This window comes from Triturus cristatus, chromosome 11 (assembly GCF_964204655.1).
Source record: "Triturus cristatus chromosome 11, aTriCri1.1, whole genome shotgun sequence".
In the NCBI taxonomy this organism is placed as follows: domain Eukaryota; kingdom Metazoa; phylum Chordata; class Amphibia; order Caudata; family Salamandridae; genus Triturus; species Triturus cristatus.
The window spans coordinates 51441488-51468311 of NC_140594.1; the positions used below are offsets into that span (position 1 = coordinate 51441488).

At 50.1% G+C, this 26824-nt stretch overlaps 1 protein-coding gene across 3 annotated transcripts in view; it reads right to left on the reverse strand.

The window, feature by feature from the left end:
- PPIL2 (peptidylprolyl isomerase like 2) overlaps positions 1–26824 on the reverse strand; it is a 332508-nt gene that overhangs the window by 254508 nt on the left and 51176 nt on the right. For all 3 annotated transcript variants that reach the window (XM_085636442.1, XM_085636443.1, XM_085636445.1), the window contains one exon: positions 15245–15296. In XM_085636442.1, the coding sequence (XP_085492568.1) occupies positions 15245–15296 (52 nt within the window). The remainder of the gene's footprint in view (positions 1–15244; positions 15297–26824) is intronic.

Genomic DNA, 26824 nt, shown 5'->3' on the forward strand with positions numbered 1-26824 from the left:
AACTTTCCGGATCCAGTCTGACACCTAGGGGTAATTCTAAGGTAAGGAATCTATCACTATGTGTTTCGTTCAGATTGTCGTTTCAGTAACGCAACCCTAGCCAAAAGGCCACGGAGCACTGTACAAGGTCCAAGACAAAATGTTATTCTGGACACCTGTGCCAAACAATAAGTGAAGAAGTTGTGCTGTGTTGCCTGAAAAGGAAAGAGAAGAGTAGTGTCATATTTTTAAAGATATGGTTCACTGGAATTGAAAGGTATGGCATGCGAGTTACAACATGAACCCTCACATAATCTCTATGTTCACTCCATATTCAACCTCTTCATCTCTCGGTTCTCCTATCTCTATCTTTTCCCTCACCTCCCCTACCAAGCCATTTGTCTTTGCCGCTCTCCCCCTCACATGCTTTCTCTCGGTTCCCCCACCTCATCTTTTATATGCCCTTCTACCTTTTTTTCTCTTTTCAACGTTATCGGTCATCCTCACCATCTTTAGGTCTCGCCTGACCCAGCGCATGCGCTGGTCTGGCGAGACTTTTAGTAAGGGCTTCAAAAAATGCTACCGTGGCCGGCCTACAGCTTGCATGCATGTGTGCAGGCGCACGCTTACGAGCAGAGGCGCCATATGGCTTTCCTCGTCATGCTTATTAAGCGCATGGCTCGCCGCGCTTGATCACGATCACTTTCACGGCCCCGCGCGGCTTGAATGGACACCTTCCTCATTACTTTCGTGGCCATGCTTGTTTTCTGGTTTCTCTCAGCTGAAATTGCATCTGCTTCAACATTAGTCAATGGGAATAATAGAGTCCCCCATTTATTTTTCGGAATCTCCCGTTCTCCAATATCATGTCAAAATGTTGACACGTATGGTTTTAAAAATGTACAGGCTTGAGGGACTGCATCAATCCACTCATATGCGCAGCTAGGTGCTTGCTGCGACACTCTTCAAAGTTGCTGGCGTTGACACACGACATTAGCTATATATTCCACAGTTCTCTCATAGAGAGAATTTCACTCCGTGTTTTCGGTCCCTCCCTTGCCCTCTCCCCTCCCCTTCGGTCTGCCTTTTACTCCTCCTCCCCTCTAAGCATGACTTCATCACAACAAGCGCTCTTTTCCAGGGATTGCATCACCCCAGGACTATGTGAACTCCACCCTGATACCGCACTTCTGGGCCTGGGCGCCTGTGGAGTTATACTACAGACTGCAGACTGGAGCTGCGGGCCCCCTGGGCTCGTGAGAGATGCGCATGGGATATTACGTGAGCTGCCCAGATGGCATGAGAACCTAAAGCAAAGTCTGCTGCAGGCCAGCAGAATTGCCTCGTATTGCACCCTTTAAGTGAAAGGAGCGAGCCCACCAAGGGGATTCCCTGAAGAAAAAACAAAATTCCGAATAACCGTTTCAAAGTTTTTTTTTTTTAATTTATTTTTTATTTATTTAGTGCATTTTTATAAAGCGCGGACATTACACGAAGGTGTCAGAGCGCTGTAAAGTGGTGCTTTTGGGCGCTGCATTAGAAGTACAGGAAACTTCCGCGCTTGAGTTGCGCAGAGATTATGCGCATTACGGGAACAATACAAAACAGTCATGGGAACACCAGTGTAAAGTTATTTCACGCTCAGTACATGCTCATCACAGGCATCAGCAGCTAAGGGGCGACGCACAAAACAGGTCCCACACGGGCACCAGCAGTTAATGCTTCCTTTAAGTAGGCAAGAATCCTGCTGAAGTGGTAACATTCCCTCCACAGGAGTCTCTCAGTAATTTGGTGCAACTCTGCATCTACGCGAGAGAGTAACTACTTCTGGTAATTACAGGCCCAGCAAAACACAAGGCTATGTGCGGAGAGCCATCCTCGTCAAGAGCGCATACACACAGCTGCAGGCGATTGCATAACCAGGACCCGACAGCCAGCGTGCAGCCCCCTTCAGGGCGTAGGCTGCGACTCAAATATAGATGCCTCCAGAGACCTCCGCGTACAGGCCCACGCAGGTTCCCCGCCACACTGAAGGGCATGGAGTCTTTTGTGCAGTTGTAACTCCGTCATCTTGCGCGTGCAGCCACTCTCAGCGTTAAGGCTCATGCTCTGTGTAACCACCGCCATGGTTCAGACGTATGTTTGTGATCAAACCGCTACAAACCTGTGTGCACCTGTGGAAATTTAGTTCGTAACTGAACATTATCTGCGCCATCTTGTCTCTCCCCAAGCGCCACACGGGGAAAACGCGCGACGGCCATATTAGGCACCCTGACCTCATTGCCGGCGCGTCCCTCTGGCGCTGCGAACATCCCCCCGCGCGCTGACCACCCCCGCTCTCTCATACATAGGCCATGAACCCTCTCCTTCTGCGCGACCCTGCCATGAACCCACATCCTGCACCTGGCCAACACCTCCTTTCATCCCTTACATGGTCATACATCCTTTCGGTAACCCCTTCCTCCACGCCTGATCGTCCGAACTGATCCCAGGCCATCACCTAACCCTACGGACACAGTTTTATTGCCCCTACTGTAAAGGAAGCACCTCACATCTAAGGGTTTGCAGTGGATCAAGGCCCCCAACCCCTGTGACCCGACCAATCGCGCTCACCCCCCGGGGATTGGCGGAATGCCCAGCTGTGTGATAGCCATCTCCTGCTGTGGGTGGGGTGGGGACTTCCACTGTAGATATGTGTGGGAACGAGCTTGAAGTGGGGATTCTGAGGATGTCCTTTCATGTATCAAAGCGATCTCAAGAATGTGCCATGTATGATCAACCTGCAATAAAGTCATAAACCTGTGTATAAGAGGCCAGGCCTCAGAGATGCAGTTAGAGCACCTCGTGACGATACCTTGCTGTCTGATCTGATGTGTTCTCCTCCAGAGAGAATAAACCTTGGTTTCCTGCCTTATAGTCTCCGGCGCCTGCCTCTTTGTTGGTTAATTATCGAATGGTATAAGAGGCGATTATCGCCGAGCAATACTCGAAAGGTTATCGACTGCAACTGCCGCTACCATTTTCCACACACCACTATACAAATGCAAGCCACCTCCTGAGATCACCTATGCCTCACTCCAGATATTTCCCTGCAGCCACCCCCTGGACTGGAGGCGCATTGATTGGAGAGACTTATTGACTCCCAATTAGCCTTGGGTCCATCTTAAGGGGCAGAATCATTTTTCAGTGAACTGTAGTGTAGTGTAGACGGGTAAATACATTTTGTAAATCATTTCATACACTGCCAGACTTTTCTGTATTATTACTCTTAATTCACCCTTCATCTGTTGAAGGGTCGCTCACAAAGCTGTGGCTCTATGAAGCAAGGGCCATGGTCTCTGGCGTCTGGCTGCCAGCCCGCCGTGGACCTTCTCCGTAAGCTGATGTGGCTCATAGCCGTTTTTAGATTTTTTTGATTCTACGTCACCTTTTTGTACAGGAGGCCACTGACTACTGCCACCTGGCAACTGAAAGCAAAAGCAGCTAAAGCCCAGGTGACTACCCACTGATGACATATAAGAGAGAGTTTCACTGTACTTTTGGAATATGTGAACTTCAAAACGATAACACAGGCTTGTGGCACATGAGGGTCTGTGTGGCGTGTGGCTGCTGCTGCCTGTGAGAGGCTGACCCGTGGCATTATTAGAGTTTTGTACCATACCTGAACTGCAGTTTGAGCCAGTGGTCCACCCCATGTCTGTTAAAGCTGCTCCCTTGGGGTATGAGGGGCCTGCACAGTATGTGAACTGCGGCCTTATGCGCCGGGCCTCAGGCTGTCAGTGGGAGAGGCATCCCTGGGCCTGCGATATGCCGTATGTGGGCCGGTTTCTCCCCAGTCAGTCTGCTAACCTGTCTGCCCATCTGCGCTGTATGTGTTTCGCAATCTGTATGTATGTGCCAGTCTGTAGAGTATGTGTTTGTACAAGACTGCACACTTGTGGACCAGTCTGCACAGCAGTTCTGCTGGTTTGTACATGCCAGACTGTTTTAATTGCGTCAACTTCAGCTTTATAACGAAATCAGATGGAATATCTCACCCCAGCATTGGCATAGCCAATAGGTCTCGCTTTTGGGACCTTATAAGTATTCAGTTATGCAGCACAATATCCTTGGTGCAACAACATCAACTGTTGCATGGCTAAACACTTATAAGGTCCCAAAAGCGAGACCTATTGGCTATGACAGTGCTTGTTTTTTGTTCTTTACTCTGCTCCATATTCTTCTGTTGTCTTTTCGCTATCTGTTCTTCTGTCAGCTGGCAGGCTTTAGTCTTCTCTCACTGTTTACTCTCACTGTTCCAACCTTGTGTCTCTCCCTCTCAGGATACAGCCCTCTCTCCTTTCTCACCATCATCCCCCCCTCTTTTTCACACTCTCTAGCAGTGCTACTGCTTGTGAACTCCAAGTCTTTGGTCAGGAAGAGGGCGATGCTGCTGGCACCATCATTCATGGTACTAGGGGTTGAATTGTGAAATCTGCTACTTATGTCGGCTGTCAAATTCAGCTTGGCGTTTATCTGTTTACTACTTTCTTCATCTTTAAATCTGTCCGGCTATTTGTGAATGTTTGCTCAAAACTCCAATGTGCAAAACAAACTAAAGAACATGAACCTATTTTGACTTGTACTTCTGCAGCCATTTTTTTTTTAATCGCGCAACATGCTCAAATGTGTCCCTAAAAAGGACCTTGTCCTGATTTGTAACCCTTTGTCCTGCATTTTTACTGTTTCTGTCCAGAATGTGCCTTCGTGCCAGTGGATCACCCTACTTCACAGAGCTGTATTTATCTCGCACGGTTGAAAAGATGAAAGGCGGAGTCAGAGCTAAAGACCCACTGCAGCGGCCTGCACACACCTCTGTGGCAGGCGCTTCTCCCTACTGAGCAAAGTGCAACTCGCTTACAACTCCAGCTGCTGCGGGTTCAAGGAGGTCCCCGCGCGCCAGTCATGGTTCAGTATTTCTACACTTGGGGCGTCCACCTCTCTCCTGACCTACCACGTCAGCTGTTAAAAATACACGTCTGTTGCTTGATGTGTGACAAGCCAACGACCCCCCTTCCATCTACCCCCCACTAACACCTTCAACAGGCCACGCCTGATGCCCGGCTACCCCAGATGAGCCTGTAGACGTGCTCTGCGTGCACCAGGCGTCCACAGGCCTGTCATTCGCAAGTCAAAGGGTCCCTTCCAACTACACCCACTCCCACCCTTAATCACCCACGCCAGATGCCCGGCTGACCCCGATGAGCCTGTAGACGTGCTCTGCGTGCACCAGGCGTCCACAGGCCCGTAGGTCTAAACCCTCAGTCACCCACGCCGGCTGCCAGGCTGACCCCGGTGAGCCTGTAGACTTGCTCTGTGTGCACCAGACGTCCATAGGCCCGTCATTCGCAAGTCAAGGGGTCCCTTCCAACTACACACACTCGCACCCTTAATCACCCACGCCAGATGACAGGCTGACCCCGATGAGCCTGTAGACGTGCTCTGCGTGCACCAGGCGCCCACAGGCCCTTAGGTCTACACCCTCAGTCACCCACCCGCTGCCAGGCTGGTCCCGAGGTGCCTGTAGACGGGCTCTGCGTGCAGCAGGGGTCCACAGGCCCTTATATCTACACCCACTCCCACCCTCAGTCACCCACGCCCGATGCCTGGCTACCCCCGATGAGCCTGTAGACGGGCTCTGCGTGCAGCAGGGGTCCACAGGCCCGTCATTCGCAAGTCAAGGGGTCCCTTCCAACTACACCCACTCCCACCCTTAATCACCCACGCCAGATGCCAGGCTGACCCCGATGAGCCTGTAGACGTGCTCTGCGTGCACCAGGCGCCCACAAGCCACTACACCCCTGAGTCGGATTTGGGGTTGAACCCGCAACCAGTGCGGGGGCGGCCGCTTAGTGCACAAGATGAAAGCACTGGGTGGGGTTTTACAGCACACAGCAGGCCCCTCAAATGACATGGCGGACAGCCTCAAGGGGCATGGCGGGCCCCCTTCAAAGTGCATGGCGTGCCACCCTTCACAGGGCATGGCGTGCCACCCTTCAAAGGGCATGGTGGGTGCTTCAAAGAACAGGATGGGTCCCTTAAAGGACACGGTGAGTGCTTTGAGCACATGGTCGGTTTTAAAGTATGGAATGGGCGATTACAGCTGCGGGCGAGCGGTCAGACTCGGGGGCAGACGATCAGAGCACGGTGCGTGTTCAGAGCACAGGGCGCGTGTTCAGAGTACAGGGCGGGTGCTCGAGGACAGGTGGAATGTTTAAAGCAGGGACAAGGCGGTCCCTCAAAATACGAGGTGTCCGCTCAGACGATAAGCTGCATGTTTGGAGCAGGGGGTGGGAGTCCTCGGAGCACATGGCAAGCACATGGCAAGCGCATTAAACACAGCAGAGGCTCACAGCACAGAATGGATGCTTGAATACATACTAAGGGCTCACATGAGCTCACAGCACAGAATGGATGCTTGAATACATACTAAGGGCTCACATGACCTCACAGCACAGAATGGATGCTTGAATACATACTAAGGGCTCACATGAGCTCACAGCACAGAATGGAGCCTTGAATACATACTAAGGACTCACATGACCTCACAGCACAGAATGGAGCCTTGAATACACATTAAGGGCTCACATGAGCTCACAGCACAGAATGGATCCTTAAATACATACTAAGGGCTCACATGAGCTCACAGCACCGAATGGATGCTTGAATACATACGAAGGGCTCACATCACAGAATGGATGCTTGAATACATACTAAGGGCTCACATGAGCTCACAGCACAGAATGGATGCTTGAATACATATTAAGGGCTCACATGAGCTCACATCGCAGAATGGATCCTTAAATACATACTAAGGGCTCACATGAGCTCACATCACAGAATGGATCCTTAAATACATACTAAGGGCTCACATGAGCTCACCGCACAGAATGGATGCTTGAATACATACTAAGGGCTCACATGAGCTCACAGCACAGAGTGGATGCTTGAATACATACTAAGGGCTCACATCACAGAATGGATGCTTGAATACATACTAAGGGCTCACATGAGCTCACAGCACAGAGTGGATGCTTGAATACATACTAAGGGCTCACATCACAGAATGGATGCTTGAATACATACTAAGGGCTCACATGAGGTCACAGCACATAGTGGATGATTGAATACATACTAAGGGCTCACAGGCAGGTGCTCAAAACACACAGCAGAGGCTCACAACACAGAATACATACTAAGGGGTCAAAGGCAGGTGCCCGCAGCACAGAATGGATGCTTGAATAAATGGCAAGCACTCAACACAGGCAGGTGCTTAAAATACAGAGCCCAGGCTCACACAAAAGTGTATGTATCTGTGTGTATATATATATATATATATATATATATATATCACGTTGTAGCCGTTTGAAGATTCGCTGCTTACTTTCTCCAAAGTAACGGACACGGACCCAAACTGGTGCTTAGAAGGTCTTTATTTCACCGTCGCCATTACGCGTTTCAGCTCCGTAGAGCCTTGATCACATGACGTGGTCGCTACCAATCATAACTTAAATACCATAATACACAACTACTACAAGAGGTCACATGGTCATGAACATAGAAGACAAACGTCAGTGTATTTTTTAAAACAAATGTAAAAATAGTTAAATACCTTTTACATTGTGACGTTTGTTAAAAAATATTTCACAATTGGTGATACATTTTTGTTTGTTCTGTTTGATTGATTTGAGGAAAAAATTATGATATATATATATATATATATATAACAGAAGGCGAGCAAAGCAGACGTTAGGTGCGTAAAGCACAGAGTGGGTATTTTAAATCGGAGCAGAGGTACTCAAAGTAAAAACTCAAAGGTAAAAACACAGCAGGCACTTACAGTACAGGGTGGATGGTAAAACACAGCAGGCGCTTACAGTACAGGGTGGATGGTAAAACACAGCAGGCGCTTACAGTACAGGGTGGATGGTAAAACAGCAGGCGCTTACAGTACAAGGTGGATGGTAAAAAACAGCAGGCGCTTACAGTACAAGGTGGATGGTAAAAAACAGCAGGCGCTTACAGTACAGGGTGGATGGTATAACAGCAGGTGCTTACAGTACAAGGTGGATGGTAAAACAGCAGGCGCTTACAGTACAAGGTGGGTGGTAAAACACAGCAGGCGCTTACAGTACAAGGTGGATGGTAAAACAGCAGGCGCTTACAGTACAAGGTGGATGGTAAAACACAGCAGGCGCTTACAGTACAGGGTGGATGGTAAAACAGCAGGTGCTTACAGTACAAGGTGGATGGTAAAACAGCAGGCGCTTACAGTACAAGGTGGATGGTAAAACAGCAGGCGCTTACAGTACAAGGTGGATGGTAAAACACAGCAGGCGCTTACAGTACAGGGTGGATGGTAAAACAGCAGGCGCTTACAGTACAGGGTGGATGGTAAAACAGCAGGCGCTTACAGTACAAGGTGGATGGTAAAACACAGCAGGCGCTTACAGGACAAGGTGGATGGTAAAACAGCAGGCGCTTACAGTACAAGGTGGATGGTAAAACACAAAGCAAGCGCTTACAGTACAGGGTGGGAGTTTACAATACGTAGCAGATGCTCAAAGCACAGGACAGGCACTGAGAGCACAGGATGAGTGTTTAAAGTTTGTCAATGATAAAAGGTAAAATTCATTCCAGGCCAAGATTCAGCTAGGTGGGTAAGGTGACATCCTTTTTCGGGAATTAGACGGTGTTGCGGAGTACATGTATGTTAGGAAGTGAATTTGGATAACAGACACTCTTAAAGGAGGGTTAGGAGTCTGCTGGAGCCAAAGGGCTCCAGTGATACTAGCTTTTTTGCCCCCAGGATGGGGTTGTTCCTGCACAGCTGGTGAATGATGTGTGTGTTTGTGGTGGGATTGGGGTAGCTCAAACGGACAGGCCATCAGGTAGAGGGTCTGCAAAGGACAACCGGTCCAGATGGCTTCGGATGAGAGGACATTAGTCTTAAGAGTGGCTACATTTTTATTTTTCTAAATTCGGTAGTGTTTTTCAAGTTTTTTCCTAACTTTACGAAATCAGCAGTATATGCCACCATGTACCAAAAATAAATGAAAATATATTTCCAGTGTTTACAAAACAAGCCAGTTATGGTACTTATGCAGAACATTAATATTTTATTCAGAGGAGGAATCTCGCAGGACAAGTTCAGGTAGTGCATGCCAATGACTTCTGGGGGACCACATTCAGCACAACATCTGAGGGTTTGCAATGGTTCTCTCTCAGCCATGTTTAATTCGTACAAAAAAGTAAGTGCCAGGGCCCAAGGTATTTCCGAAGAGCCACTGAAGCCTGCGCCAGCCAGCCGCTGCCAGTACCAACACAACTACTAATCACCATACTTCTACAACTACTACAATTTACACTACTCCAGGTCACCCAAATCTGCAAGAATGGTCTGGATATGCTAGTATTATTCATTTTTAGTGCATATTTGTTGAACACTCTGCTGTGTTCAATTAAAAAAAGACAAACCGTGCCATCATGTGGTGAACTGTAGAAGTGCTGGTGTTGAGAATTAAGTAACGGTGTGACACACCGGCAAACACCAGCTCAAATTAAGCACGGTGTCTGTCACACGCCCAAATACAGGCTCGCACTCATATATGCACTCCCTCGCATGCTCACTGCCTCACAACCATAACCATCTAGCTTAATGTATTATTAATGGCTCAAGTCTGATTTATTAAATAATATTTGAGTATAAATAACACTGTCTGCACAGTTAGATGCTATTCATATGATATATCCTAAGTATTCTGAAATACGCAGGTATGTTCACCCCTGCCCACAAGATGACATTTAAACGACACCCTCAGCCAATCCAGACTCTCTGACCAACTGTGCCTCCAATTCTGAGATTTGTAGTTTCACTTTCAAAATTGTAAACACATGTGCCAGCATTTAAAATGCATTTGGGTTAAAAGTGGAGACTGTCTTAAGGTGTTCTTCACATAATGATGGGCTGCCTGGCAGCTATGAATACTGGTAATACACTCATTTTGGTGTGTTGAATGTAGCGTGCCAGGCTGTCACCAGTCTCCATGCACATGGTGCCAGTCACCCCATCGTGCATTCAATAATATATGCATGGGATGCATGACACGTGTCCTGCTACAGATGCAGACGTGTGAGCAGGAAGGTTTGTGCTGCACCCAGCATTAAAACACTGCCAAAAGATCAAACAATATCTTACTTCTCCAACGCGGAATCAAGAATCAGATCAAATTTGAGAACAAGCTTGTTCCCAAGCATCAAAACCAAACGAGACTAATAATCGGAGGCCATTCTTCTCACTGCCGCCATCTAAAACAGCGCTGCGTAGAGTTGGCCACTTCAGTAACAAATTAAAAACGAAGCCGTCTCTCTCATTTTCAAATCTTTACATGAAATGTAACTTTGTTGAATTCAGGGAAATGTGTTTTATCAGTGTTTATCTGTTTACACTGATAAGTACTGTGTCATCAGTGTTCATTTTAGAACAGAAAATGTGATTACTTGGTCTGGAGGCCCGTTTGGTGAGCCTGGGCCAGCCAGGAAGCGGCACAGTGATCAAGTAGCCATGGGCTGTCTCTGGCAGCCGGCGGGAGGGGGTCACACTGAAGGCTCTTCAGTTTGTCATTTCACTGAATCAGGTCTGTGGTGTAGGTGTGCATGGTGACTGCTTGTTTTCAGTGGCAGCTAGAGTGGTCAGCTCAGAGTCTGATCGTTTGAGGGGTCACTGACTGACAGGGATGTATTGTATCAGGCCTAAGGGTTGTGGTTGAAGATTGTGCAATGTGCCTGGAGAGGTTGAGACTGGGCAGACCTCTGGCAGACCAGAGAACAGGTAGGTTTTGGGATTACTGAGTACAGCTATGATGCTTGCAGATGGGGTAAAGACTGGATTACTACGAGCATCCAGATGGGTCTGAAGATTCCACAAAGTATCATGTTGAGCTATACAAGTTCAAATTATAACAATGATGGGTTGAGGCATTTGAGATTAAGGGCTGGATAGCACAGAATCCCTGGGGTTAAGTCAGAGGAGGGCGTGCTACTTAGGACTTTAGAGGATTGTGGAGGGTATAGACCCGGAATACAAATCTAGGGCCCTCAGCGCAAAGGTAGACTCGAAATTGGACACGGGTGGAGAAGGCTTCAGCCCTTTAACTTCCCTCTCCATATTTCACGGGTTGAGGTAGTGGCCATCAGGATCTGCTTTAAATCTTTGGAATATACAGGGCATGAGTAGACACACCCACTATGAAAGCGTCACAAAAGATCTGCCAAGGTAAGGAGGTCTGCTTAAGGGTACTCAAGATAGTCCTTCCTCTATTTCGATGACTGCCCCAGAGCTCGAAAGGGAAACTGGAAATGCAGGTGTAGGTTTTGGGTGGGTTGCATTGGGAACAGGCGATGTGCAAAGTACGAGGGATGGCAGTATTAGAAATATTTCAGAGATCAACCCGCGTCTGCTGTGTCTATACAATGGCTGCTTAATATCGCTTAATATATTACTTGATACATGTTTACTCCTATGTCCATGTACCACAAGATCAGCAGATACGATTTCTGAATGCGATGAAGCAGGTCTGTGGCGGAACTGAAAGCCCATCCACTTCTGCAATTACAATTTCTAGATCTCTGGGGGCCCTTTCGCTCCTGGAAAGCAAAACCACTGAAAGCAGCACATTTGTAATTAAACACAAGGGGTCATTTTTCACAAGACCAGCTGCGCTGTGGAAATTCCCTTTATTTTTAATTCAATGGACATTTATTTGTAAAAGGGATAATGTCAGTATTAAATAGTCCTAAAAGCAACGTTGTTAGAAGTCAGGAAAAGCCTTCCAAGCAGCTGACTCTTCCACAGCCTTCTGGCTTTTTTCCCCCCCCCCCCCAATGAGCGTCAAGACCCATTGGAAAAAGTTCCAACTCTCCAATAGGGCAGACCCCCTTAAAATTAATATAAAAGCCAGCAGCTTTGCTACATCTCACACTAGAACAGTCCACTCCAAGCAACTCGCCTCCCCCCCCCCCCCACATCGACCCTGGAACTCGGTGGTGACAAGTTATAATTCAACACTGTTCTGGGGATGAATGACTACTGAAGAGTTAGCCAATGGTAATTATAAGACATTTTTAGAACAAGTAGCTTGTGGGACACAATTGTCAAAAGCTAAAAAGCTTTACGACTGGTCTGCATTAAACTAGCATTCCCTTCAATAAAAGGGTATGTGTTCTGAAAAAAACAAGCATTTGCAATGCAATAGGACTGGCGAGAGACCTATTGCATTAGAAACGGAAGTGTGGGGGGCGAGGGTGGTAGCCGAGAAGTCACGGACTGCGGGAGGGGGTGGGGACACAGGGAAGAAAATAGTGTTGGAGTAAAGAAGCCAGTAGCGAGGGAAGGATACAAATGACGACATGGCCATCAGGAGGAGGGACTAACAAGCCTAAAACCAATCGGAAGGTAGCATTTAGGATCTAAGCCAATAGAAAAGATGGGTGGAGTGGGCGGAGCTTCCACGAAGATTCCACGCTCTACAGAATACTGCATGCCTTGCAAAGCGAGCAGCGCATGCGCTGCAACGCTAGGCTCGACCTAAAAAAGAGACAGCCTTTGAGGTGCTCTCTAGAAATACGAACTTTTCACGTGTAATAAATATGTAGACACGTGAATGGCTGGTATTAACGCCTGCACCGATGCCATGAGACTCAACAAGTAGCCCAGAAGGTACAGCCCTAAAAACAAAATGATAGGGTCCATACCATCATTGCCTCCTCATCCTTACTTTAGGATAGGGTCCGTGCCGTTCCCACCCTACAATAAAGTCCGTGCCATTCCCACTCTACGATAGGGTCCGTGCCATTCTCACCCTAGGATAGGGTCTGTGCCATTCCCACCCTAGGACAGGGCCCATGCCATTCCCATCCTAGGACAGGGTCCGTGCCATGCCTACACTACGCTAGGTTCCATGCCATGCCTACCCTATGCTAGGGTCCATGCCACGCCTACACTACGCTAGGGTCCGAGCCACACCCACACTACGCAAGGGTCCGTGCTACAACTACCCTACGCTAGGGTCCGTGCCACGCCTTCTCAACGATACGGTCCGTGCCACGCCAACGATACGGTCCGCGCCGCGCCTACCCTACGATAGGGCCGGTGCCACGCCCACCCTACGATAGGGTCCATGCCACGCCTACCCTACGATAGGGTCCATGCCACTCCTACCATTGGGTCCCTGCTATTCCCACACAACAATAGGGTCTGTGCTGTCCTTCGATCCTTACCCTACGATGTGGAGTGTGCCATTCCTACCCTACGATAGGGTCCGTGCATTCCTACCCTACGATAGGGTCCGTGCCAAGCCTACCCTATGAAAGGGTCCGTGCCAAGCCTACCCTATGAAAGGGTCCGTGCCAAGCCTACCCTATGAAAGGGTCCGTGCCAAGCCTACCCTATGAAAGGGTCTTTGCCACCTTGCCACTCCTACTCTACAATACGGTCCAGGTCATCCTTATTCTATGATCGTGTCCATGCCATCTTTACCTCTCGGACCTGTAGGAACCTATAGATCATGGGGACCAGAGGAGCCTTGCGGATTCCTAAGCATTCTTTCATGATGCCACGCTACTGGTGACAGAGGCAGCGTGTAACAACAACAGACTGCAGGTGAGCTCTGGTGTCAGACGTGGCCTGTCACAGTGCAGAACTCCGGAGTCCTAATGGCATGCTGCCTGACACACCTGACTCATCGGGGGTTACGGTATCTGTCTGAGAAAAGACAAGTATTGTGAGACATTTAATAAAACAAATACTTACGGTTTTAAGGCTCCATTCAAGCAGAATGATATTTCTTTCGCTCTTTTCGGAATAATCTACTTCTGGTATTCTTAATCAGAGAGCAAGTGTCTATCTGAAAAATACCAGGCGTATTAAAACAAGCCTCCAGCCTTTAAAGTGGCCTGCTTGCAGAGCTGGCTTGCCAACGGTCACGGACTGTATACCAGTTTGGTTTATTTCCATAGCATTCCTTCCACATTGATTAGGAAGGTGTTCCAGGTAGAATCAGAGAACGCAGGATTCAAAGAAAAGGGGGAATGAAGTGGAGGAAAGAACTGGTGGAACCGTTTAGAAATAAAAACACAACACTTTATGCAAAGAACTTCTCGCAAGTCTAGTCGAGTTGCTCCAGCCTTGTATAGGCACTTGGCTTCCAGCTGTATTCCTCTCTATGATCACAGAACTCCTCTGTGGCTTGCAATATCCTTATAAGGTACTTTATCACATATGATTCTGTAATCCCTGTATGAACAGCAGTCACTAATTTATTTATAATCCTCAACTTGTGATGCTCAAGTTGAGCAGTATAATGAAAAGATGTCGGAACTCCACTATTTTAATTTTTTACAGTCGACTTCTGACACCACAATGCCTGTTGCCAGCAGCAGCGGTGAAAGGCAGGTCAAGTCACGGAGCGTAATTAAAGCAGCTGTTTGAAGCAACAAACGGAATCTTGCTTTTCTTTCTTCTGCTCATTTCAATAGCTTACAGTGACAAGGAGACAGAATAGGTTTATTCTTTGCACTTTATCCAGAGTGCAAAGCTAGAATCTTTCTGCATGTTTCTACACGTTCCAAGCTACTGCCGTTTTTTTGGGTTTTTTTTTAAACTGACTTGTATTGAAATGTTTTTAATATTTGTCTGCAACAAATATCTAACAGGTTTTTGATGTGTTTACTTTTGCAGTAGAGGTTTTATTTTTATTCTTTGTGTTTACAAACATGCTCGCTCTGTCATATGAAAGAGCTACGCACCAATGTTTTAAGTGGTTTGTGAGAAAGGTGATAGTGTGACCATGTATTATATGGGATAAAGTACCCCCTGCCGTACATTGTGAAGATATTGCAATTCATCTCAGACTTTCATAACCTTAAAAAGGAACTCAGCATTCGGCCTCATTCTTCTATATGGCTATGGGACTCGTCAGTGGCTTGCAATATCCTTATAACGTACGGCAGGGGGTACTTTATCATGTATATAATGTGCAGTATGCAGCTCTATACACCAGATACTCTTCTCTGTGAACTTTAATGCATACTTTATCCACACGTGACACTTCCAGCTCTATGTAGCACACAGTGTGGTCCAAAACACAACCAATCAGTAATACCTTACCCTCTGAACAAGACACTAGTTGTACAGCTGTGCCAGGGACCTGCCTGACACTTAACTCACCTTCTTGGTTTTTGGCGAAGTGCAGCTTGATGAGAGATTTAGCCTCCAGTTTCTAGAAATGGAAATAAAATGCAGATCGTCAGAAATTTTATTCAAAAAGCAACAGCAGAGTGTTTCAGTTTCAGAACAGTTCAGTTTTCAGAATCTTCCTAAAAGTATGGAAATCAGTGCATTTACTGAGGTAAAGAGGCAAGAGATTCAAACATTCACCCTGTAAAATCATACAGAAGGTATTTTCTCCCCACAATCAAAGTTGGGTAGCAGTATTTCTGTAATAAAGGTTATAAAGAGTCTAGACATTGTGAAGGGAGCACTGGGCTCTACACAAGGACAGCAAGAACTGTCCATATAAGGACAGTCTTACAAAGTTATTGCAGTATTTCCACATCACACTGCTGGTTAGTATCCTCACTTACAACACCTTCCGATAGAGTGATTTGCACCTCTCGTTCAGGAGTGGGAGTTGTGCGCGCGCACACACACAAAGGCACTTACTGGGGGTTTATTTTTGTTTATGTTTGACTACGCACTTCGCAGGCCACCATGCGTCGTCACCACAAAAAAGCGCTTCAAAGGACCCAGCTTCTTGATAAGTGTTCAAAGCAATTACTCAAAAACCGATCAAGCGACCAAGGTCCCACCCCAATGAATTTGCCAATGCACCTCAGTAATTCGCTGACAAAGTCAATGGATGAGACTCAACTGAAGGTGGACAACAGTGGTGTTGCGCACGGACATTCATGGATCTGGCGGCTTCTCCGAAAATGCTGATGGTCCATCTGTCCTTAGCAGACTAGAAGCAAGTGCTGTTACAGGCAGCGCATTGAAGTGCCTAGTGTGTGCTCTAGCAGACAGCCATCAGGTCTCTGCGACTCCTGCTCTTGAATCGACACCAAAACAGGTAAATTGGGTATCCCGCTTGGTCCTTCACCGTAGCAGCTTTTATTTAACATACTTATGGCATCAATAAGGAAAGATCTGTAAAACATCCACATTTGATTGCATGCACGCTGACGACATCCAGCTTATGATCCGTCTGATTCCGAAGCGGGTCACTGTAGCTCCACCTTGCTGATGGTCTATGTAAGAAAGTGTTGCAGTAACCCCCCCCCCTTTTTGCCTAATAGCTGATGCACTTTTCCTTGTGGTGCCCTGGGCTCCTGCCAATCAGGTGCCCAGGGCCTGTGTTCCTTCCCTAAAAACTGCCTAACAGCCAAAATCCAATTGGCATCTCTGGTCACCTGTCAGCCCCTGGTAAATGGTACCCTAGGTGCCCAGGGTCTTGTGACCAGAGAAGGCCCCTAAGGGCAGCAGCACTTATGGTGCCACCCTTAGAGGCTCTGTACCCTGACACACACCCACTGCCTTTGCAAGCTGAGTGTCTGGGTGCAGAACAAAACAAAGAGTCGACATGGCACACATCCCTGTGTGCCATGCCCACAACACACTGCCCTGGCATACCTCAGTCACCCCTCTAGCTGTGTGCCCTATGCCAGAGGTGTGGGCACAGGTGCATGAGCCCTGTGCCCCTACAGTACCCAGGTCCATTCCTGGGAAGTGCAGTGCTGCCATTAAGAGTATATGGTGCTGGAAGGTCGTCATCACGAACTCCACAGCACCATGATGGCTACACTGAAGACTGAGAAGTTTGGTATCAAACTTCTCAGCGCAGTAAACCCACACTGATGCCAGTGTGGGATTTACTGTAAGATGCACGACAGAGGGCATCTTAGAAATGCCCCCTGAACCTAACCTACAATCCACCTCTTGTCTGAGGGGCTGCCTAGGCTGCCACACAGCAGACAGGTTGCTGGACCCCTGGGTAGAGAGCCATCTGCTCTCCTGGGCCTGCAACAATGCACATCCTGGGTGAGGTGCGAAGTCTCCTCCCCCAGGATGGGCAGGGGAAGCTTCAAAGACATTCCGCCTTTCTGAGCTTCTCCAGGACACTTGCTGTACCCAGCAACTGGCCCCTACCGGTTCTCAACCCCCTCTCTGGCGGGAAGACTGGCCGGAAAGCCCAAGGAAGGACAGGGGGTGTGCCAGCCTCTGCCAACCCTACCCCTCAGGTGGGGGAGGCGAGGTGAAGCAAGTCCTCGGGCTCTCACCATCTTGAAGATGGGGAGCCCTGCCCAATCAGGACTAGGCCACTGCCCCCCTCCCACAGGAGACTGGCAGGATAGGGGGTGTACCCACCCCAGGGCAGGGACCCAGTGGTCCCTGCCCTTTACCTACCTGTAACGCCCCTAAATTTAGTATTTAGGAGCACCCTGAACCTTCCTTCCTCAGATTCCGAAAAACAAAGAAGAGCAAAAAGAAAGAAGACCTGCAGTGCAGCTGCTAAGAAGAGGAAGACACCAACTGCTTTGGCCCCAGCCCTACCGGCCTGTCGACCCTCGAACCTGCTCCTGCTACATCCCAGCAACTCTTGTGGCCAGCAACCTCACAAACCCCAGAGGACCTGGCTACTTTTTGGCTCTAAGCACCTGGGACTCCCATGAGCAGAGGCTCTGCTCAAAACCAGCTTCTAACCCCTGGCATCAGCCCGGAACCGCGAACCCTGCACACTCTGCACCCGCCAAGCCTGGCCTGTGCCGGAGTGAACAAAGACCCCGAGGATGTCCCCCCGAAGACTGTGACCCCGAATCCGGCACCCAAGGACTCACCTAGACGCTCCTGACGACGCCTGCAGCCTCAGAACCAGGTACCCCCCAACCACGTTTAAAACAGAGGGTAATATTTCCCGACACCAAAAGGCACCCCTGCACCCGGCGCCCTGCGGCCCCCTGTGCCCAACTCCTGGGTACCTACCTTTCCTCCAACTACCCAACTTACCTCTCGAAGTGGTGGTGGCACCTGAAGAATCTTCGTCCCCGAGCTTGCAGCCTTTGTTCAACCAGGAGCTTTCCCACTGAAACCCATTGAGCGCCCAAAGGCTCAAAAGCACCCTGCACCCAGCCGCCTGAGTGGACCAGGCAGTGTAACCTCTACACCCATCTACTTCCCCATTTGCCCTGAGCAAGTGACCAGGAGCCCAGCTCCCACAGCCACGTGGCCTGCTAGACAGCAGCCACTAACCAAGGCCGCCCTGCCTCCCATAGGATAACATTGGGCTTAACTCACTCTGCACACGGCTGCCCCTGTGCCGCTGAGTGTGTAACAACTGTACCTACCTGACCCTAGGAGACCCCCGAGTCTGTGCCCAGAACCTTAACTCTGCCAGTCGAGTACTTTTTTTTTTCCAAAACCTTTATTCAGCATATAATATCAGTACACAGCTTAATGCCTACAACCAGTGGCCGGCAGCGTGCTATGAGAAGTGAAAGGTGGTAGTGTACACAGCGATTTGCCTACAACCCAACAAGGGCCGGCCGCGTCACGGAGAATACAAATATGCAGTTTGATAGCACAAAGGATCTGCATCTCTAACAACCTTACAGAACAACTTAACTATACCCCGCCTCACTAGCCTCACGGTGAGAGTGATCAAGAAGGTTAACACTACGCGCCAACACAAGGAGCATCTAAAATGCTAAAGCCCAATCTTATCTGGATGTGGAGTGGGGGGGGCAGCTTCGTCCGGTAGCTGTGGGTTCAACAGCAAGTAGGTCTTCAAGGGCCCCCATATATCCCGGGGCCGGGAAGCCTGCGGCAGGAGATCAGAGTACAGGGCAAGCTGATCCTGCCAAAGAATCATTGTCTTTATCCAATCTTTGAATTTCGGTGCCCTCCCTCTGCCCCACCTGCAGGCCACCCCCCACTTGGCAAGGAGGAAACAGATAGAGGCAAACCTCCTGTGTGCGACAGGGAGCTTCTCGGTATACCCAGGACACCCATCAGTGGAGATTGCGGTAGCGGGCAACCCAGCATTTTCCCAACTGCGTCAAAGACTTGCTCCCAATATTCCTGAAGGGCCGGGCAACTCCAGGCCAAGTGCAGCATGTCTGCTTCGTCCGCCCGACATCTGTCGCACCTGGCATCGGCCCGCAACCCAAACCGCCTCAAACGGGCAGGCGTATAGTAGTATCTCTGCACATATTTAAAGTGCGTGATGCGCAGTCGGCTGCTAGCAGACACCTTCTCTATCTGCGTACAGCAATAGAACCCCTCCCGGTCCGAGATTTCTTGTCCCAAGTCCTGAGAGCATCTAGCTCGCGCAGCGCTCTGCGATGCCCCAATTTCAGCGTATAATGATCTATAGAGGGTGGAGACCAAGTGGGACGCAGTCTGCGCTCCCATCAGTATATGCATCTGGGGGAGCACCGGCGGTTCCCGCGGGTATTCCAGGGTGCAGGCACGCATCCCCTCTCGCAGGCGGGCATACAAAAATATTTCCATAGCATCAGGGGGGGGGTTCCGGGCACAGCTGCTGGAGGGTAGCAAACGACCCGTTTGGGTAGATATCTCCCCACGTACTGATTCCCCGCCGTCGTTGGAATTTGTGGACGATGCCCTCCTGCAGGACGTACAGTTGGGGGGTGAAACGCCAACGGCATCCGGGGGGAGTAGATCATTGGGGCCTGCATTTTGCGCGCAATCCACCCCCACGCCTGTATCGTGCAGTCTATGGTTGTGGGGTCCTGTATTCGCCTCGGAGCGTGCTGCAGGAGCGCTCCCTCCAGCGGGACGGGGTCAGCCAGCCAGTGTTCCACAGCCATATGAGCCGTGTACTTCGGACCATTAAACCAATAATGCGCATAGTGCGCCTGGGCGCACATGTAGTATAGTTCAAAGTTCGGCAGTTCGAGTCCTCCCGCCGCATACGGGCTTGCCAACGTTTCCCATTTGATCCGTGGCTGCTTGCCACCCCACACGAGGTGCAAAAGTTCCGTCTGCAGCGCAGAGAAAAAGGGTCGGCCCGGGAAGTAGGGTAGGTTCAAGAAGTAATAGAGGAACTTAGGTAATACCACCATCTTGACCAACGAGATCCTGTCAGCAATGGAGAGCGGCATGGCAATCCATCGAGTAATTGTGTCAGAGAGCGTGTCCATGGCGCGCCCATAATTATCTCGGATGACCTCCTCTCGGGCCAGAGCGACATTCACACCAAGGTACCGGACAGTGTCAGTACACCACTCCAGCGGGAAGTCAAGCACAAAGGGAACCACAGCGGGAGTGAGCGGAAGTATCTGAGATTTCGCCCAGTTGATTTGTATGCCAGACAGCCCTCCAAATCTAACGAACTCCCGCAAAAGCGGGTTAATATTATGTTTCGGGTCTTTAACATATAGGGTGACATCATCCGCGTATAGCGAAATCAAGATGGGGCGCAACAGGCACCGCAATGCCTTCTCCTGGTGGTATTGGCGCACCTTCGCCGCTAGTGGTTCCATCACCAGGGCGAACAGCAGTGGTGACAACGGGCAGCCCTGCCTAGGGCCGCGCGTTAGCAAGAAGGGCTCAGACGTGTATCCGTTAATTTGCACCCTGGCCACCGGAGCAGCATAGATCAGTTTAATCCAAGCCGAGAAACCCACCGGTAATCCCATAATGCGCAGAACAGCATGTAAGTATTCCCACTCTACAGAGTCGAACGCCTTGGTGGCATCCAAGAATACAGCCGCCAAGGGCAGCTGCGGGGCCACCTGCTGTATGATCGAAAAGAGGGTGCGAAGACTATGGGACGTGGATCTCCCAGGGATGAAGCCCGTTTGGTCTGGTAAAACCAGCTTGTCCATCAGGAGGTTCAATCGATTGGCTAGCATTTTTGTGAGTATTTTACGGTCTACGTTTATGAGTGACAGGGGCCGGTACGAGTCGCACTTGTTGGGCGGCATATCCAGCTTCAGAATTGATATGATAAGGGCTTCTCTCATTGTGGGTGGCAGCGCCTGCGTCTCCAAAGCCTCCGCGTACACCTCCTGAAGGAGGGGGCAAAGCAAATCAAAGTATTGCTGGTAAAAGTCGCTCGGAAGACCGTCAGGCTCGGGCGCCGTCTCGGATCGTAGCTGAAAAACAGCCTCCCTCAATTCATCATTAGTAAATGGCTCGCAGAGGAATTCCCTTTGATTATCCTCTAGATACCCTAGAGTAATGTCACCAAAAAAGGGGGGGGGGGGGGGAAGTCCGCCTCGTTGGTACCTTTAGAGCGGTAGAGTTCTGCATAAAAGTCTGTGAAGGTCTGCAGGATCCGGGCACCGTCTTTATGGCTAGTGCCCTAGTTATCCTCCACCTCCAGTATGTGGTTAGCATGTCTGGACTGTGATGTCCTGCGCCAAGGCTTTCCCGGGCCTACCTCCCTCCCCGTACCGCCTCGCCCGTGCATACTTCCCTTTAAATTTCGCCTCTCTGTCAGCTGTTTCAGCGTATTCTGTCATCAGCTCCCTCATCCTGGCCCTTCCCTCCCCTTCACCCTGCCGCCAGACATCTGCCTCTAACCCCTTAAGTTCTTCCTCCAATCGTCGGAGCCGTCGGCGAATATCTCTCAGTACCCCAAAGCTCTTGGCTATGCAGATTCCGCGTATGGTCACCTTAAATGCCTCCCATAGCGTGCCCACCCGCTCGACTGATCCCTTATTCTTTTCAAAGAAGTTAACTATGGCATCCTCCAATTCTGTCTTGAATACCTTGTCAAGCAGTGCCTCCGGAGCCAGTCTCCAACTCCTGGTGCCGACCTGCGCGTTGGGAATGGTCAGAGTAAGGCCCACCGGAGAGTGGTCAGACCGTGTGCGGGCCAGATGATCAACAGCCCTCGACCAAGTGCAGACCCCCCTGGACCCCAGCCAGTAATACAGCCTCGACCATGAGGCATGCACGGTTGAGTGAAAGGTCCCCTCTCTTGTCTCCGAATGCCTGTATCTCCACAAATCAATTAATCCCCCATCCTCTATCAGTCCTTGCAGCGCTCCCCGACTGCGCGTGTAGTGATGGGGTAAGTGGACCGATCCTTGGTAGGATCACAGACCGTGTTAAAATCACCCGCCCATAGGACATGAGTGGCCCCCACCTCTAATATCTGTCCCCACAGCACGTTCAAGATGTCAGGACTATCAGTGTTAGGGCCGTAATAACTGACAATGACCACTGAATGATTCCCCAGGGATCCCCACATCATGCAGTATCTGCCCTCTCCATCACTTCGCATTCCCCCATATCTAAAGGGTGTCCCCCGCCTAACCAGAATGGCCGTGCCTCGTGCATATGTGGAGTAAGCTGAAAAAATTCGGTGGGTAGCCCATCTGCTTCCAAAGGTCGGGGGCTTCGGGGATCAGTGTGCGTCTCCTGGAGTGCAGCTATGCTTATATCATGTCTGTCAAAGTAAGAAAGGATCTGCCTTTTCTTCCTGGGATTCCGCAGCCCCCTCACATTCCATGACAAAAGCTTAATCCCCTCTCTACGGGTCCCCTCCATGTTGCGTACGCAGTTTCAGAGGGGAATGCTCACACGGGCCTCGGACACGGTGGAACATCCCCCCAGCCCATGTGGTGGAAGGTAGACGTGGCTCTAGCCGTGCAGCGCAGTAAGGTCCCCGAATCGCCCCAGGGCCCAATATACAATATCCATCTCCCAATTCTCCGTGAGGCTTCTTCATGATTAACTCCCCCCCCCCCGTCACTCCCACAACAGCGCCCCAATCGCGCCGGGATCCCAAAACCCTCCCCCCTCTCTCCCCAGCATTAACATGCGAAAAACTCGAAACAGTCTAAATTCAGAACGTCTGTAACCTTATTACCCGTAGGTATAGGGGACCGCCCTAAGTGGGGCGCTGGTGTGCCTCTCAAACCCTCTAGTTCCACCAGACTGCGGAACTCCCTAGACCTCCCTGTGGAGCTGGGATGGAGGAGGTCAGGGGTAGAGGGTGCCCAACCTTGAGTGGAAAGACCCCTGCAAGCCCACCCCAAATGCGCCCTGAGCTCCGGGTTGCGTGGGTAGGAACAGTATGAGCCACAGTCTAGCGTGGCTGCCGCTAGGCTCTAATGTCATAACACAGTTCAACACCAGGCACTGTTACTTATCTGACGGTGGCAGCGCAGGCCCAGGAGCATCGTCCCTCCGGCGCGGGCCCGACATGTAGCAGGAGCGACCTCTGCCTCCAACTCCGTACATGAACAGTCTCAACTCAGCACGCCCAGGGGTGTGTCTCTCACATATCACTGCTGTGGTGCACAAACATCACTCAACAGATCCGGCTCCAGCCGTCCGCAGCGGCAAGCCACATCTGTTAGTTGTCTCCCGCGGGAGACTGTGATCCTGACCGGTCATTATTATTGGAATGAGCAGGGGAGGCTCGTCGGAGAGTCCCCAGGAACTCCTCCGCCTGCCGTGGGGTGGTGCAAATTATCGTACGGTCTCGGTGCCGTATCCGTAGTTTGGCTGGGTATAGCAGGGCGTACTCCATGTTCTCTTTACGCAACTTCTGCTTCACCTGGACATATTTCCGCCTCGCTTCTTGTACCGCCAGGGTGAAGACCGGATAGATGGAGAACGAGTTTCCTTCGTATTGCAGATCCGTGACCTCTCGGGCTCTCCGTAAAGCTGCATCGCGGTCACGATAATTAAGCAATCTTGCCACTATGGGTCTCGGCGGTTCGCCCACCGGAGGTCGAGGCCTCAACGATCTATGCGCCCGTTCCACGATTAGGTGCGCCGAGAAGGAGGTCGCTCCCAGAGTGGTGGTCAGCAGCCGCTCCACGTAATCTTCCATGCGCCCCGTGGCCGTGGTCTCTGGGATACCTATCAGGCGAATGTTATTTCTTCGGCTGCGCGCCTCTAAATCCTCATTCTTGGCCGCAATCACTTTTAGCAGCTTATCCATTTGCGTCATATGTGTGGCCATAGTGGTGGAGGTATCCTCAGTGGCAGAGATCCGTCTCTCCGCTTCCTTAATCTGCTCCTCATGTTTATCCACTTTCAGCACTAAAAAGTCAAGCCGGGTATTCATGGTGTCCATTTTCCCGGAGAGGGTGTTTAAGCTCTGCTGCATCACTATGAGCATGTTCTTTAATTCTTCACTGGGGTTAGTCTCGGCCGGAGTCGCCTGCCCCGGGCCAGGCTCACCCACCTCTTCAGCGGCGGAACGCGTGGCCGCCTTCTTTTGCTCAAAGGGCAGTTTAGATTGTCGCGCGTCAGCTTTCCCCATGATGATGCCCCAGCGAGCGCCTGCCGAGCAAGACGGCCCCCGGTCGCCTCACAGCAATATATCTCCTCCGGTGCACAAGCTGCCTGATAGTGGTACATCCGTTCCTCTCAGCCTCCTCGTCAGCTGCTGTTTCGAATGACTAGGCTTCCCTCTGTCGCGCTTGTTCTTCGGCCACAACTGGCATGGTGGGAGCACCTCTCCTCAGCAAATCTCCCGCTCTCCGAATATGGGCATACATGTGTCTCTCTGCCAGCCCTGGCTGCACCACAGACAGGCCCCCAATCACCTTTGGTGTCCCTCCTGTAATCTTCAGCAAATGTCTCAATGGGCCTCAGACGACGCGCTGCCCTCCGCCGTCCCCCCGCCGACACGTCAGCAGTTAGGCGATCATCCCGCCGTCAGGTCCCCAAGGCACCGCTCCGCTCTCCGCTACACAGCCTTCCAAGACCGCAGCAATACGCTGGCGCCTAGGGCGGCCCGCCCGGCGCTTCACCCGCGAGCTCTCACCTCACAGGCGCAGCGACGCCAATACGGTCACGGCCCCCAGGGCACCCCTCCAGCGGGGGACGAAGGGCTCCAGGCCCCGAGACGGGCTCCGCCGCTACCTCCACTCTCAGCCGGGGGGGCCGCCGGGACAGCAGTCGTCCACAAGGTGCCTCAGCATACAGGCATTCCCGGCAAGGAAGCTCCGTTTCGCTCTCCCTCCAAGCGCTCCGTCGAGGGGGGGGGTCACAACGCATCTAGCGGAGCCTCAGGCCCTGCACAACGTGGGCGCCCCGGTGCTCGAGTAGCCACGCCAGCCGCAATGAGTCTCCAGCAGAAGGGGCTGTCCCGTCCACTAGCGACAGTTATGTTCGATATCTTCGTCGGTGGTTCAGCAATCGGCTCGAAACATGCATCGAGTGTTCAGCCCAGTGTTAGCCGCAGTTGCACACGCATATCGGCGGTGGGCGAGGGTTCCATGGGCGGATAATTGAAGCTTGATCAGGTCGGGCAGCCGGAGACTCACATCAGCGCGGCCATCTTGGTCCGGCGCCACCTAGCGGCCCATCTGCCAGTCGAGTACTTACCCAAAATCCGATAACCCAATTTTCCTCCATAGGGTAACATTGACTGGTTAATTCTAAAATTTCTTCTAAGTGTGGAGTTTCTAAAACTTAAAATATTCACCAAAAACCAACCGAGTAACGAAAACACTCACCTGCTATTAGGAGAGATCCCAGTGCTGGATCTTGGTGTCCAGCACTGACCTTGAAAAATATTCACAACCGTACTTATCAGTAACCCAATTTTCTTCCATAGGAAATCATTGACTGTTTTTCTGTGAAATTTCTTCGAAGTGTCGATTTTTGCAAACTTCAAATATTCTTTAAAAATCATACCAACTGTGAAAACGTAATTACTTACCTGTTTTAGATAGAGGTCCCAGTACTGACTCTAGGGCCCAGCCCTGGATTACAAAAGTAACGAGAACATACTATACCTGCAACTTGAAATTTCTGCCATAGGGAATCATTGACTGTTTTCTATGAAATATTTTCTAAGTGTCAACTTTTAAAATAGCAAAATATTGCCTAAAAATCACAACAGTAACTAAGTCGACTTTTATCACTTGTTTCTAAGAACTGTCCCAGGACTGAATCTAGGATCCAGTCCTGGAGTTACAAAAGTAATCCTGAAAGTAATCTATTGCAAATATCTTAAAACTTCCATTGAGCTCAATGCATTATTGTGTTTGAAATTGTGTTGCCTAGTGCAACAAACTGTAACCAGTATTTACAAAAGTCAATTGCATATTGCAAAAGTATTTACCTAAAGCATCTCATTCTGAGAAAGTATATTTTAATACCTATTGTTGGTTCTAAAATAAAACAAGCATATATATTTTTAGGTCTCGGCTCGAAGGCTGCGCTTGCGCAGTCTCGATCCGAGATTTAATGACTTGGAGAAGAGGGGCTTGAACCCGCCCCTCTTCTCCCCTGTTCTCCATTGGCTTGCCTCTTGAATGCTGGCCAGCCATTGGAGAAGAGGTCCGTCATTCCGATTAGGCCCCGTCCTTTTCGGATCGGGGGGCGTGTTTTTTAAGGAAAGTCTCATTATCTCCTCCAGCCAATGGCAAGAGGAGATAAAAGCAAAACACGCCCCCGAATCCGAAACCGCCGCTGCCTTTCTCCAAGGCATTTCTGCTTTGCCCTTGGAGAAAGGCGGTGGTGTGCTTGTTGAACTGGGTGACGAGTGCGTCGCTATATGATCCTGTGATTAGAAACACATCGCTTACTATCCCCTTGCCCTAAAACCATATATGTGAATTTCAATTTATGCAATTTCATTAGTGCTTGTGAAAAGCGCTGCAATAATTTCGCGCAATAGAGACTTCCAGGCTTGGAAATAGTAGCGGGAATAAAAACGCCAGTGACACCGCCATATTGGAAAGCTGAATTTCGGCAACCATTCTATTAAGTGGTCTCAGTTGACCGAAGAGCTGGGCATGAGAAACAATG